Here is a 12,500-nt window from a genome sequence, read left to right as displayed (position 1 = left end):
GAACTGTCCCTTTAAGGTAAAAGTTCCTGTGGTTCTTCATCACTACGTATCTTGTTCTTTCTCTTACGACCAGGTGAGTGACGACCGCTTGTCCTCCGAGCCCGGCGGTCCAGACCGAGTGCCACGGCGCCCGAAGGTCCTCGCGGGATCAGAACCTCCTCACCTCAGGTCTGCATCACCTCCTGAGGTGTCCAGACACCAGGAGGAGCAGGAGCAGCAGCAGGAGCAGCAGGAGGAGGAGCAGCTCAGTCCGTCTCCAGACGTCCCGGAGGAGCAGACGATGAGCTGCGCCCGCACGGCTCCTCAGCAGTTCAGCAGAGCGAGGAGCAGCGGAGGTTCTGGTTCTGGTGGAAACTGGACCAGGCTGGTGGACTCAGGCTCCGCCCCCTCAGGCTCTGTCCCTTCAGGCTCCGCCCCCTCAGACTCCGCCCCCTCTGGCTCCGTCCCTTCAGGCTCCGTCCCTTCAGGCTCCGCCCCCTCAGCTGACGCCGCCGCCGCCGCTGCAGCCACACCCCCTCCTGGTGGCGTCAACAGAACCTTTGTGGGTCCGTGTTGCAGGAACCGGACTCTGCTCTCTCCCAGAACCTCCAGCGCTCCGACTCCTCCTCTCTGCTCCTCCTCCTCCGACTCCTCCTCCTGCTCCTCCTCCGTCTGCAGGAGCGTCATTGACTCCTCCTGTGTCAGAACCAGACCGACGTTCCCGACCACAGAACCTTTGGACTTCAAACGCGAAGACACGTCGACGTCCAGCTGTGCAGACGGGAGGACACGCCCCCGGGACGGAGATGACGAGGAGGAGGAGCAGGAGGTGCAAGAGGAGGAGGAGGAGGAGCAGGAGGAGGAGGAGGAGGAGGAGGAGGAGGAGCAGGAGGAGGAGGAGGAGGGCAGCACGCGGCGCTCCAGCCTCACCAGACGCCTCTCCACCTCCTCCGGCTTCGTGGGCGACCGATTCAAACGCCTCAGCACGGAGCTGCTGGCCGACGCCAGGACGCTGGGCCGCGAGCAGAGAGCGCTGCAGGTGAGGACAGATGTTTGTCTCCTCCTCCTCCTCCTCCTGCTCCTCTTCCTCTTTCTCCTTTGTTTCTTCTCCCTCCTCCTCCTCCTCCTCTCTTCTCCATCTCGGCTGGTGCATGTTTGGGGTCGTGCTGAGGTCAGAGGTCAACATCTGGTTTTGTTTCTCTGACTTTGCTTTATGTCGCCTCCTGTTGTTGTGTTGTTCCTCCTCCTCATTCTCCTCCTCCTGTTCTTCTCCTCTTCTTCTTCCTCCTCTTTCTCCTCCTCCAGTTCTTCATCCATCTCTTTCTGCTTTTCCTCCTCCTCCTTCTCTTCTTCTTCCTCTTCCTCCTCCTTCTCTTTCTCCTTCTCTTCTTCTTCCTCCTCCTCATTCTCCTCCTCCTTTTTCTCTTTCTCCTCCTCCTCTCGTCTTCCTCCATCTCGTTCTCCTTTTCCTCCTCCTCCTCTTCTTGTTCTACTTCTTCTTCCTCTTCTTCCTCCTCCTCCTCCATCCTTGCAGCTAGTAACAGTGGTTTATAGCGTCACAGACAGTGAACCAACAGATGATGATGATGATGACGATGATGATGATGATGATGATGATGATGATGATGATGATGAAGATGAAGATGAAGATGAAGATGAAGATGAAGATGTGTTGTGACGTCCTGTTGAACATGAACAAAGTATTTTCTGCTTCTGACTCTTAGTTCAGTTTCTTCACCGTGGTCGTTTCCTCTGAAACGCCGCCGGCTCAGGGAGGTGAAGCTGCTGAAGGAGGAAGAGGGGGGAGGAGGGGGAGGAGGGGGGAAGGTTCAAATTAACTCACATACGCCCTTGGGTGCTGCCGGACCCGAGCGGCGGCGGCGGCGTTGGATGGATTTGTAGATCGTTTCACGGGCCATTAAGTTTTAAAATGGGTTTGTGGTCGGGGCAGAGCGAGGTGAGGGAGGAGAACGGGCCTGTCAGGCGGCGCACAGGGAGCGGTTACCACACCGTCACCGCTGCCACTGCCGCCGCCGCCGCTGGTTACCCACGGTTACCGCCAAAAACAATGGCTGAAACTCACGACGGAGTCTAACGAGCTCGTTAGCAGCAGGAAAGTTCAGAAACCAGATGTTGTCACTTCTCTGATGCTTCATGCTTCTTCTTCTGTTTCTTCTTTTTTTTTTTCTTGTTTTCCCAGCGTGCAATGCTGCGCTTCTCCGAGCTGGAGCTGAAGGAGAAGGAGGGAGGAGGAGAGGGAGGGGGAGGAGGAGACGAGGAGGAAGGAGGGATGACGGCAGCAGCAGCAGCAGCTTCAACAGCAACAGGGGAGACGGAGCTGGCAGGAGGCCAGAGGGGAGGGGGAGGGAGGGAAGGAGAGGAGGGGAGGACGAAAGAGGGAGAGGGAGGAGGAGGGGGAGGAGGAGGGGGAGGGGGGTGGGAGCGCTGCCAGCAGAGCGAGGGGAGACGAGGAGGAGGAGGAGGAGGAGGAGGAGGAAGAACTCCCTCTGCAGCCGCTGCCGAGGCTCCGAGAGGTAAGAGGATTTCCGGAGAGTTCTGCAGGATGACACACACACACACACACACGTGCACGCTCACACACACACACACACGTGCACGCTCACACACACACACACACGTGCATGCTCTCTCACACAGACACACACACTTTTTCTGGCTGATCTCACTCACTTGAAGTCCCTCACTTTCTTTGTCTCTTTCCCGCTTTCTTTTTTAGTGTGTGTGTGTGTGTGTGTGTGTGTGTGTGTGTGTGTGTGTGTGTGTGTGTGTGTGTGTGTGTGTGTGTCTTTCAAAGACTCACACACACACACACACACTTGAACTCTCTGTGCACCTCGCTCACTTTGACTCGAACATACCACTGCCCCAGTTTCCTCCAGAAAACCAAATGTGCACACAAACACACATAAATAAAGATGCAGGCTCTGTAACTCCGCCCCCAAACTCCCTGTCGATCCAAATATGGTCATAGAGGAGGAGCTTCATCTGATTCATCCAATTAGCTGATTAACAAGGTGAGCGATGACATCACTACCACCAGCTGTCACTCAAAGAGGCCACGCCCCCAAAAAACGCTCCGTAACTGTCACTCTAGTGGTCGGGAGAGGAACTGCAGCTGCTGCTTCGATTGTGTGTGTGTGTGTGTGTGTGTGTATGTGTTTGTGTGTGCATGTTAAGCAGCAGTCGTCCGTGCACGCGCCCAGACGACAATGTTGCCATGACGATGGGCTTTGATGGCCCGTTGCCATGGCGCATAATGTGGCCGGGAGCCACGGGACGCACCACGAGTCGGATGATCCTCACAGAGAGAGAGAGAGAGAGAGAGAGAAGAAAAAAGAGAGAGTGAGAGGGAGAAAAAATAAAGAGAGAGAGAAGAAATTAAAAGAGAGAGGGGGAGAGAGAAGAAAGAAAGAGGAAGAGAAGAAATGAAATGAAAAACAGAGAGAGAAGAAAGAAAGAAGAAATAAAAAGAGAGTGAGAGTGAGAAAGAAAGAGAGAAGAAATAAAAAGAGAGAGAAGAAATGAAAAGAGAGTGAGAGAAGGAATAAAAAGAGAGAAGAAATGAAAAGAAAGAGAGAAGAAATAAAAAGAGAGTGAGAGAAAGAAAGAAAGAAAGAGAGAAGAAATAAAAAGAGAGAAGAAATGAAAAGAAAGAGAAGAAATAAAAAGAGAGAGAAAAGAAATAAAAAGAGAGGGAAAAGAAATAAAAAGAGAGAGAAGAAATGAAAAACAGAGAGAAGAAATGAAAAACAGAGAGAAGAAAGAAAGAAGAAATAAAAACAGAGAGAAGAAATAAAAGGTCAAAGGTCGCCAACGTTCTGGCATATAGAGAGCCTAAGCGGAAGCAGGAAGTAACGGTCGCCATGGGACCTCAACTCTGAAAAACTCGCCATTCAAATGAACGGGACTGAAAGTTTTATTTCGTGATCCGTTTGAATTGTGCCATGACAAAAAAATATGTCCTCTACCTGTTTAAAACATCACGTTTCATCCCGAGAAATCAGCAGTTTGTTGTAAAACTATTGTAAAATAAAATCGGCATGAAACGTGATGTTTTAAACAGGTAGAGGACATATTTTTTTCTCATGGCGCAATTCAAACGGATCACGAAATAAAACTTTCAGTCTCATTCATTTGAATGGCGAGTTTTTCAGAGTTGAGGTCCCATGGCGACGTTACTTCCTGCTTCCGCTTAGGCTCTCTATAATGAAAAAAAAAGAAAAATCGCAAACGGTCACTAAAGAGTTAAAAGCGTCATCAGTTTCTTATGGATCTGTTTGTGTCGTGCAGGTTTCCAGGCGACCTTCCCTCATGGCCACGCCCCCTCGCTGGCCACGCCCCCTCATGACCACGCCCCCTCGCTGGCCACGTCCCTTAATGACCACGCCCCCTCGCTGGCCACGCCCCCTTGCCCCCGTCGCCACGCCGACCACCAGGAAGAGGAGGAGCAGCAGCAGCGGAGGAAGAAGAGTGAAGGTGAAGAGGAGGAGGAGGAGAAGAGGAAACGGCAGCAGACGCTCCTCCCTGCAGCCATTGGTCGGTTTCAGGGCCACGCCCCCCTGATGACATCATCACCGGCCAACCGGAGGAGGGTCTTCAGCCTGGAGCCGTTTCACCAGAGCAGCATCACCAGCAGCCGACTGAAGAGGGGGAGGGAGGGGGAGGAGCCCACAGGTGAGCACCGCCCATTCTGATGGAGGAGGAGGAGAGGAGGAGGAGGAGGAAGAGTAGAGGAGAGGAGGAGGAGGAGGAGGAGGAGGAGGAGGAGGATAAGAGGAGAGGAGGAGGAGGAATTGTAGAGGAGAGGCGGAGGAGGAGGAGAGTAGAGGAGGAGGAGGAGAGAGGAGGAGAGAAGTGGGAGGAAGAGGAGAGGAGGGAGAGGAGAAGAGAAGAGAAGGTGAAGGAGGAGAGGAGGAGTAGGAGGAGAGAAGGTGAAGGAGGAGAGGAGAGGAGAAGAGAAGGTGAAGGAGATGAGGAGTAGGAGGAGAGGAGGAGGAGAAGATGAGTTGGAGGAGAGGAGAAGAGAAGGTGAAGGAGGAGAGGAGGAGGAGAAGATGAGTTGGAGGAGAGGAGAAGAGAAGGTGAAGGAGGAGAGGAGAAGAGCAGGTGTAGGAGGAGAGGAGGAGGAGAATATGAGTTGGAGGAGAGGAGAAGAGAAGGTGAAGGAGGAGAGGAGAAGAGAAGGTGAAGGAGGAGAGGAGAAGAGAAGGTGTAGGAGGAGAGGAGGAGGAGAAGATGAGTTGGAGGAGAAGAGAAGAGAAGGAGAGGAGAAGGAGGAGAAGAGAAGGAGTAGGAGCTTCCTGTTTTTCCGTCTCTCACCACTGATTGGCTGATCGTTCCCTGTCGTTATGCAGACTCCGCCCCCGACGACGTGAAGAAGCTGAAGGTGTGCATCGAGCTCAACGGGCTGCGACTCAACAAACCGCGGCTTCCTGCGGAGCTCGCACACTGGCCGCCGCTGCCAACGGCAACGCTACCGCCGCAAATGGCAACGCTGACGCCGTCAACGGCAACGCAGGCGGACAGGAAGTTCAGGGTGGACGTGCCGGTCGTCAGGGCGACGTCAGAGGTCAACGGAGGCTGGGGTGACATCACGTCTGTGAGGAGGGACGGGCCCAGAGGTGAGAGCAGCAGCCAATCAGATCAGACCGGTCACAGCCAATCAGATCGATACAATTGGAATCAATGAGGAAATCAATAATCAGCCAATCGATCGATCACTGAATATCAGTCGTCGTTGTTTTATTGACAGGAAGTGATCACAGTCTGTTCTGAGGGAGGCTTTTATTTTGAAGGCAGCGCAGTTGATGAAACCTCGCTCTTCTCTCTTTCTTTCTCTTTCTCTTCCTATTTTTTCCTTCTCTCCTTCTCTCCCTCTTTTTTCCTTCTCTTTCTTTTTCTTCTCTCTTCCTCTCTCTCTCCCTCTTTTTTCCTTCTCTCCCTCTCTCTTTCTCTCCCCTTGTCTTTCTATTTTTTCCTTCTCTCCCTCTTTTATCCTTCTCTTCCTATTTTTTTTTACTTCTCTTTTTTCATTCTCTCCCTCTCCCTCTCTCTTTCAGATTTAAGATTTCATTTTTTTCTCTCCCCGTCTCCCTCTTTTTTCCTTCTCTCCCTTTCTTTCCTTTTTTTCTCTCTCTCTCTATGCTGTCATCACCCCCCCCCTCCTCCTCCTCCTCCTCTCTTTTTCCTCTCTCTCTCTTTGATTGCCGGAGCACACGAGAGGAATAACACCAGTGTGTGTGTGTGTGTGTGTGTCTTCTGACTGTGTGTGTTCCTGTGTGTATAGTGTATATATATGTGTGTGTGTGTGTGTGTGTGTGTGTGTGTGTGTGTGTGTGTGTGTGTGTGTGTGTGTATGAACCCGTGGCGGCCTCATGGCGTGCTAATAGCCGTCTAACATCTCCCAGATGGAGCCGGTACACACACACACACACACGCGCGCGCGCAGGGGAAGCGATTGTTGATGTGTCTAATTGATCCCACGTGACATCACAGTTTGATTGACAGGTGGGCGGAGCCACGAGTCACAGCAGGTGATGATGTCACTCTGGAAAAAAAATCAATAAACCTGCAGTTTGACTATTAGAGGTGTGTGTGTGTGTGTGTGTGTGTGTGTGTGTGTGTGTGTGTGTGTGTGTGTGTGTGTGTGTGTGTGTGTGTGTGTGTGTGTGTGTGTGTGTGTGTTTATGTGTGTGCGCCCAGTAAATAATAAGTTCCTGTTGAGTGCACACACATAAACACACAGACACACACAGACACACACACCTACACTCATTCAGAATTAACACATAATGAAGGTGTGTGTGTGTGTTTGTGCGTCTGTGTGTGTGTGTGTGTGTGTGTGTGTCCAGGCTGATAAATAATTCAGCAGTGTGTGTGTGTCTCCCCACCGGCTCAGAAACAACCTCTGGCTCTGTGTGTCTGTGTGTGTGTATGTGTGTGCGTCTGCAATGGAAAACAGAAGACTCTCTCTCTCTCTCTCCCCTCCCCCACTCTTTGCTGCCTCGCACGCCCGCTCACTCGCTGCTCCATTCTGTGTTTCTTTGTTCCTCTCTCTCTCTCTCTGTGTCTTATTATCTAACTCGCCCGCTGCTGAAGGACAGGGAGGAGGAGGAGGAGGAGGAGGAGGAGGAGGAGGAGGAGGAGGAGGAGGAGGAGGAGGAGGAGTAGAGGAGAGAAGGAGGAGGATAAGAGGAGAGGATGAGAGGAGAAGAGGAGAGGAGGAAGAGAGGAGGAGAAGGAGGAAAGAAGTAAGAGGAGAGGAGAGGAGGAGGAAGAGCAAGAAAAGGAGAAGGAGGAGAGAAGTGGGAGGAAGAGGAGAGGAGGAGGAAGAAGAGGAGAGGAGGAGTATGATGAAGAAGAGGAGAGGAGGAAGAGGAGAGGAGAAGTAGGAGAGGAGAGGAGGGAGAAGTAGGAGGAGAGGAGGAGAAAGATGAAGAAGAGGAGAGGAGGAAGAGGAGTAGGAGGAGAGGAGGAAAAGGAGGAGAGGAGGAGAGAAGTAGGAGGAAGAGGAAAGGAGGAGGAGGATTAGGAGGAGAGGAGGGAGAGGAGAGGATAAGGTGAAGGAGGAGAGGAGAAGCAGAAGTAGGAGGAGTTGACTGGTGTGGTTAGTTCAGGTGCAGTCAGGTGGAGTTTACCCATGATGCACTGCAGTCTCTCTCTAACTTCTTTACTTTTTATCTTCCAGTTTTCCACGTGGCCCCGCCCCCCTCTCATCTCCCCCGGCAACCCTGCAGCCCGACGCCACGGCAACTGGCCCCCGCATCCTTCGCCTCCCTCTGCTCCTCCTCCTTCTCCTCCTCCTCCCGCCTCCAGGACAAGCACCAGAGGCTGAGGGAGAGCCGCAGGGTCTCCTCCTTCCTCCTGGCTGCACCTCCTCCTCTTCCTCTTCCTCCCTCCTCCTCTTCCTCACCTGACCCCCATCAGTTCCGCTGCCATGACGACGACCCCGACAAGCCCAGGGGCAAGCGCCCCTGCAAGACGAAGCACACGGGAGGAGGAGGAGGAGGAGCACAGGAGGAGGAGGAGGGAGGAGGTGAAGGAGGAAGCGACGAAGAGGACGAGGAGAAGAGTGGGAAGGTGAGTGAGGAGTAAAAAGGTCAAATAAGAGCGTTACTTCGCCTCGTAAAATAGTCCCTGTGACCGGTGAGAATGGGAGCGCTTGATTTGGGGGAGGAGGAGGAGGAGGAGGAGAGAGGGGAGATAGAAGAAGAGAAGGAGGAGGTGGGAGGAGGAAGAAGAAGGAGGGGGAGGAGGAGGAGAGAGGGAAGAAGAGAAGGAGAGGGGGAAGGAGGAGGAGAGTAGAGAGAAGAAGAGAAGGAGGAGGGGAGGACAGGAAGAGAAGGAAGAGGATGGAGAGGAGAGGGGAGAAGAGAAGAGAAGGAAGAGGAGGAAGGGGAGGAGGAGAAGGAGAAGGGGGAGGAGGAGGAGGAGGAGGAGGAGGAGGAGGGAGGAAGAATAAGGGGAGGCGGGAGGAGGAGATGGGGAGAGGGAAGAAGAGAAAGAGGGAGAAGGAGGAGGGGAGGACATAGGAGGAGAAGGAGGAGGATGGAGAGTAGAGGGAAGAAGAGAAGGAAGAGGAGGGAGGAGGAAGATGAGGCGGAGGTGGGAGAAGAGAAGGAGCAGCAGAGAAAGAGGAGGAGGAGGAGGAGGAGGAGGAGGTGGTGGTGAGCGCTTGTTTCCCAGGCCCCTGTGTGGAGACGGGTGGAGGTGACATCACCGCTCTCCCGTCTGAAAGTAGAAACACGACTCGTCTTTTAACAACGTGAAGCCCCTGAACGCACCATCGGCTCCGTCCTGTGTTACGGTGCGTTCACACCAAACGCGATGAACGCCACAACTTTCCATTAAAAGTCAATGTAAATGACGCGATGACACGCGATGGCGCGTCGGGCGACGCGTTTCGGGCAATACGAGCGATGCGATGAAGCGATGACGCGTCCATCGCCTCTCCGCGTTCATCGCTTGAAGTTGAAAAATTTGAACTTTTCAAGCGACATCGCGTGACGCTGTGCCGCGACATCCAATCAGTGTTGATATTCAACCACGTCACTGACACAGCTACCAGACACACATTTCAAAACATGGTGGAGAAGATTACTGTGGCTGTAGTCTCGCTCACCAGACCCTCCTACAGAGAACCTGTGGCTGTGTAAAAAAAAACAAAAAAACACCCGGGGCTGTGTGTGTTTTCCTCAGATCAATAATATACATCCATGGCCGTTTCCCGGAGCTTTACGACACAACGTCGTACTTTTACCGCGATTGTAATAAAAAAGATAATGCCTGCAGAGGGTCAGAGGACCGACAGCTTCCTCCTTATGAATATTTCATATGTATTTTATATTTATTAATATTTCTCAGCCATGGTTGACGAGAGAAAGAAAATAGCGGGATGTGGGTTGCATCATAGCACGATGAAGCGATGGTGAAAAATGTGACAAATGTGTCAAGCGACGCGATACTCGCGTTACGGGCGATGGCATCGCGTCCATCGCGTTTGGTGTGAACGCACCGTTAGCGTAAACAAAGATGGCCGCCTCCTCTGAGGCTTGGTCGCCTGCCGTCGCCGGCTTGGCAGCGCCTGACTCCGCCCACTACGCCCAAATATGGTCAAAGCAGGAAGAGCTGAGATTTTGGTGTTGAAGGGGAATTGCGTTTTTTTACAATCTGTTATTTCTAGCATAAAATCCGATCATTTCCTCCCCCAGATAACTTTGGTGTCATTACAAGTTGTTCCGACTTAGCTCCAGCCGAGAGCCGCGTATATCCGTATAATGCGAGGCAGCGCAATACAGCCTCTAAATAACACATTATCTGCAGAGAAACTCCTTCATTTCAGCAATATTTAGTTCTGATAGGCTAGTGCTATTCCCCTCTGAGTCCGGGGTTAGCTGTTATCAACATCCGGGGTCTGTAGGTTGACCTACTGACCTCTGACCTGGATGATGTCATCTCTGTTGCTACTGCTAATGCCGAAGTGAAATGATTATTATCAGAATCTTCTAGATCAGAGGTTAGTAGGTCAACCTAACCTACAGACCCCGGATGTTGATAACACTAGAAAGAGGAGTAGGAGGAGAGGAGGAAAAGGAGGCCTATCATAACTAAATATTGGTGCAATGAAGGAGTTTCTCTGCAGATAATGTGTTATTTAGAGGCTGCATTCTGCTGCCCTGTAGACTCCATTATACGGATATACGCGGCTCTCGGCTGGAGCTAATTTCATCTGAACGACTTGTAATGACACCAAAGTTATCTGGGTGAGGAAATGATCGGATTTTATGCTAGAAATAAGGTCCAGATTGTAAAAAACGGTAATTACCCTTTAATAAAGAAGAAGAAGAAGAAAAAAAAAAAAGACGTTAAAAAAATAAAGATGTCGTCCAGGTCTGACGATCTGAACCTGACTCGAACGCATCGTCACGGCGACGTCGTCATGGAAACGGCTCAACCACCACCACCACCACCAATCACTTCCTCTCTTTTCCTTTTCCTTCTCTCTCTCCGTTAATCATCGTAATTATCGTCCTGATTGGAGCTCGCTGGGAAAGCTCAGCAGGGACGGCGTGTGTGTGTGTGTGTCTGTGTGTTTTTACTGTGCGTGTGTGTGTGTCTGTGTGTGTGCATGTGTGCGTGTGTGTGTAATTCAATTCGCTGCAGATTAAAGTGAAGGAGAGCGGGAGGGATGGAGTGATTGAAGGTTATGGAGGAAGAATAATGTGTGTGTGTGTGTGTGTGTGTGTGTGTGTGTGTGTGTGTGTGTGTGTGTGTGTGTGTGTGTGTGTGTGCGTGTGTGTGCGTCGGTGGCTTGTGCCGTTTTGACAGCTGCTGCACCGGAGATTTCCTCAGGGCAGCGAGGACACACACACACACACGGTCTGCCTCACACGCTCTCTCTCTCTCTCTCTCTCTTGCTCGACCCTCCTCCTCCTTGTTTGAGTCGGCTGCTGCGCTAGAAAACACACACACACACAGACACACACAAACAGACACACACACCTCCAGGGCAGAGCTCGCATCCTGTTTGCCGATGCGTGGCGGCGAGCGGCTTCGTTTGACAGACACGCACGCACACACACACACACAAACACACACACACACTGTCTGGCTGCTAAGCTGCGGAGACGGTTGCCGTGGCGTCAGCAGCTCAGTGATGCAGATTTTCCTCGCTGCTGCTGATTATCCTCAATTAGAAAACGCACACACACACACACAGTTCATTAACTGTAATCAGGCCTCGTTAATTAATTAACCTCGTTATTGATCGTTATTACCAATCACATCCTACACATGTGATCAATAACATGTTCATTTTAATGTGTGTGTGACCTTGAGACATTAAAGGGACAGTTCAATATTTTGGCAAATTGGCCTATTGCCATAATCCCTATAGTCATAGCAGTAGGTTCGTAGGTGCAAGCTGTTTTTAGAACGGCGGAGCAGAGCCGTGAGCTGCTCAGAGCTACGCTACGGAGGCTCATGGGATTTCTTGGTTTCCCTCATCAAACTCATCAAATACACAATCCAACAACTCCACAACGCTCTGGTGGACAAGTTGTGATCTGCACATTCACCACACTATGAGATAATAACACAACGTTACCACACAGAGTTGTTTTAGAGGGAAATACAGAGACTGCTTGATGAAAAACTGTCCCTGAAGGCAACGTGCATCAGCGGTTTTACATGTATTTCTCTCTAAAACAACTCTGTCTGGTAACGTTGTGTTATTATCTCATAGCGTGGTGAATGTGCAGCTCACAACTTGTCCACCAGAGCGTTGTGGAGTTGTTGGATTGTGTATTTGATGAGTTTGATGAGGGAAACCAAGAAATCCCATGAGCCTTCTGTAGCGTAGCTCTGAGCAGCTCACGGCTCTGCTCCGCCGTTCTAAAAATAGCTTGCACCGACAATTAAAGGTAACGAACCTACTGCTATGACTATAGGGATTATGGCAATGGGCCAATTTGACAAAATGTTGAACTATCCCTTTAAGAACAACAATCCTCCTCTCTCTCTCCATCTTCTCCTCCTGTGCTTCCTGTCATCAGCCTCAGGCTTCACACACACGCACACTCCCAGAAAAACACACACACAGAGTCGTGGGAGCAGAGGTGGTGACAGAGCTATTTTCATCTGAGCCTGGAAAACTAGGAATGAGTGTGTGTGTGTGTGTGTGTGTGTGTGTGTGTGTGTGTGTGTGTGTGTGTGTGTGTGTGTGTGTGTGTGTGTGTGTGTGTGTGTGTGTGTGTGTGTGTGTGTGTGTGTGTGTGTGTGTGTGTGTGTGTTTGGCACACATTCTGTTTGTGTGTTTAAGTGAAAACATCTGACATTGATGGATGTAGAGAGAGAGCGAGTCTGTGTGTGTGTGTGTGTCTGTATGTGTGTGTTTAATTGCTTTGTGAGAAACACAACTGATCCTCAGGTGAATACTAATCACTACACTACAGGTGAGCAGGGCAAAAATTTTAACTAACAGATTTCACCATGAAACTTCC

At 51.2% G+C, this 12,500-nt stretch overlaps 2 protein-coding genes across 2 annotated transcripts in view; both read left to right on the top strand.

The window, feature by feature from the left end:
• Positions 1–12,500, top strand: part of LOC310997657 (NLR family CARD domain-containing protein 3-like) — a gene marked incomplete at its 5' end in the record, with an annotated part of 366,988 nt that overhangs the window by 168,497 nt on the left and 185,991 nt on the right. The gene's annotated exons all lie outside the window — the stretch shown is intronic.
• LOC310997409 (uncharacterized protein) overlaps positions 1–12,500 on the top strand; it is a gene marked incomplete at both ends in the record, with an annotated part of 34,863 nt that overhangs the window by 14,153 nt on the left and 8,210 nt on the right. The window contains 4 exons of the mRNA XM_083987088.1: positions 74–808; positions 4,548–4,674; positions 5,355–5,621; positions 7,688–8,079. Coding sequence (XP_083843214.1) covers positions 74–808; positions 4,548–4,674; positions 5,355–5,621; positions 7,688–8,079 — 1,521 coding nt within the window. The remainder of the gene's footprint in view (positions 1–73; positions 809–4,547; positions 4,675–5,354; positions 5,622–7,687; positions 8,080–12,500) is intronic.

Source organism: Trachurus trachurus, assembly GCF_905171665.1.
Source record: "Trachurus trachurus genome assembly, chromosome: 2".
NCBI classification, from domain to species: Eukaryota; Metazoa; Chordata; class Actinopteri; order Carangiformes; family Carangidae; genus Trachurus; species Trachurus trachurus.
The sequence above is the reverse complement of the archived record's forward strand: the minus strand, read 5'-3'. Positions and strand labels throughout refer to the sequence as shown.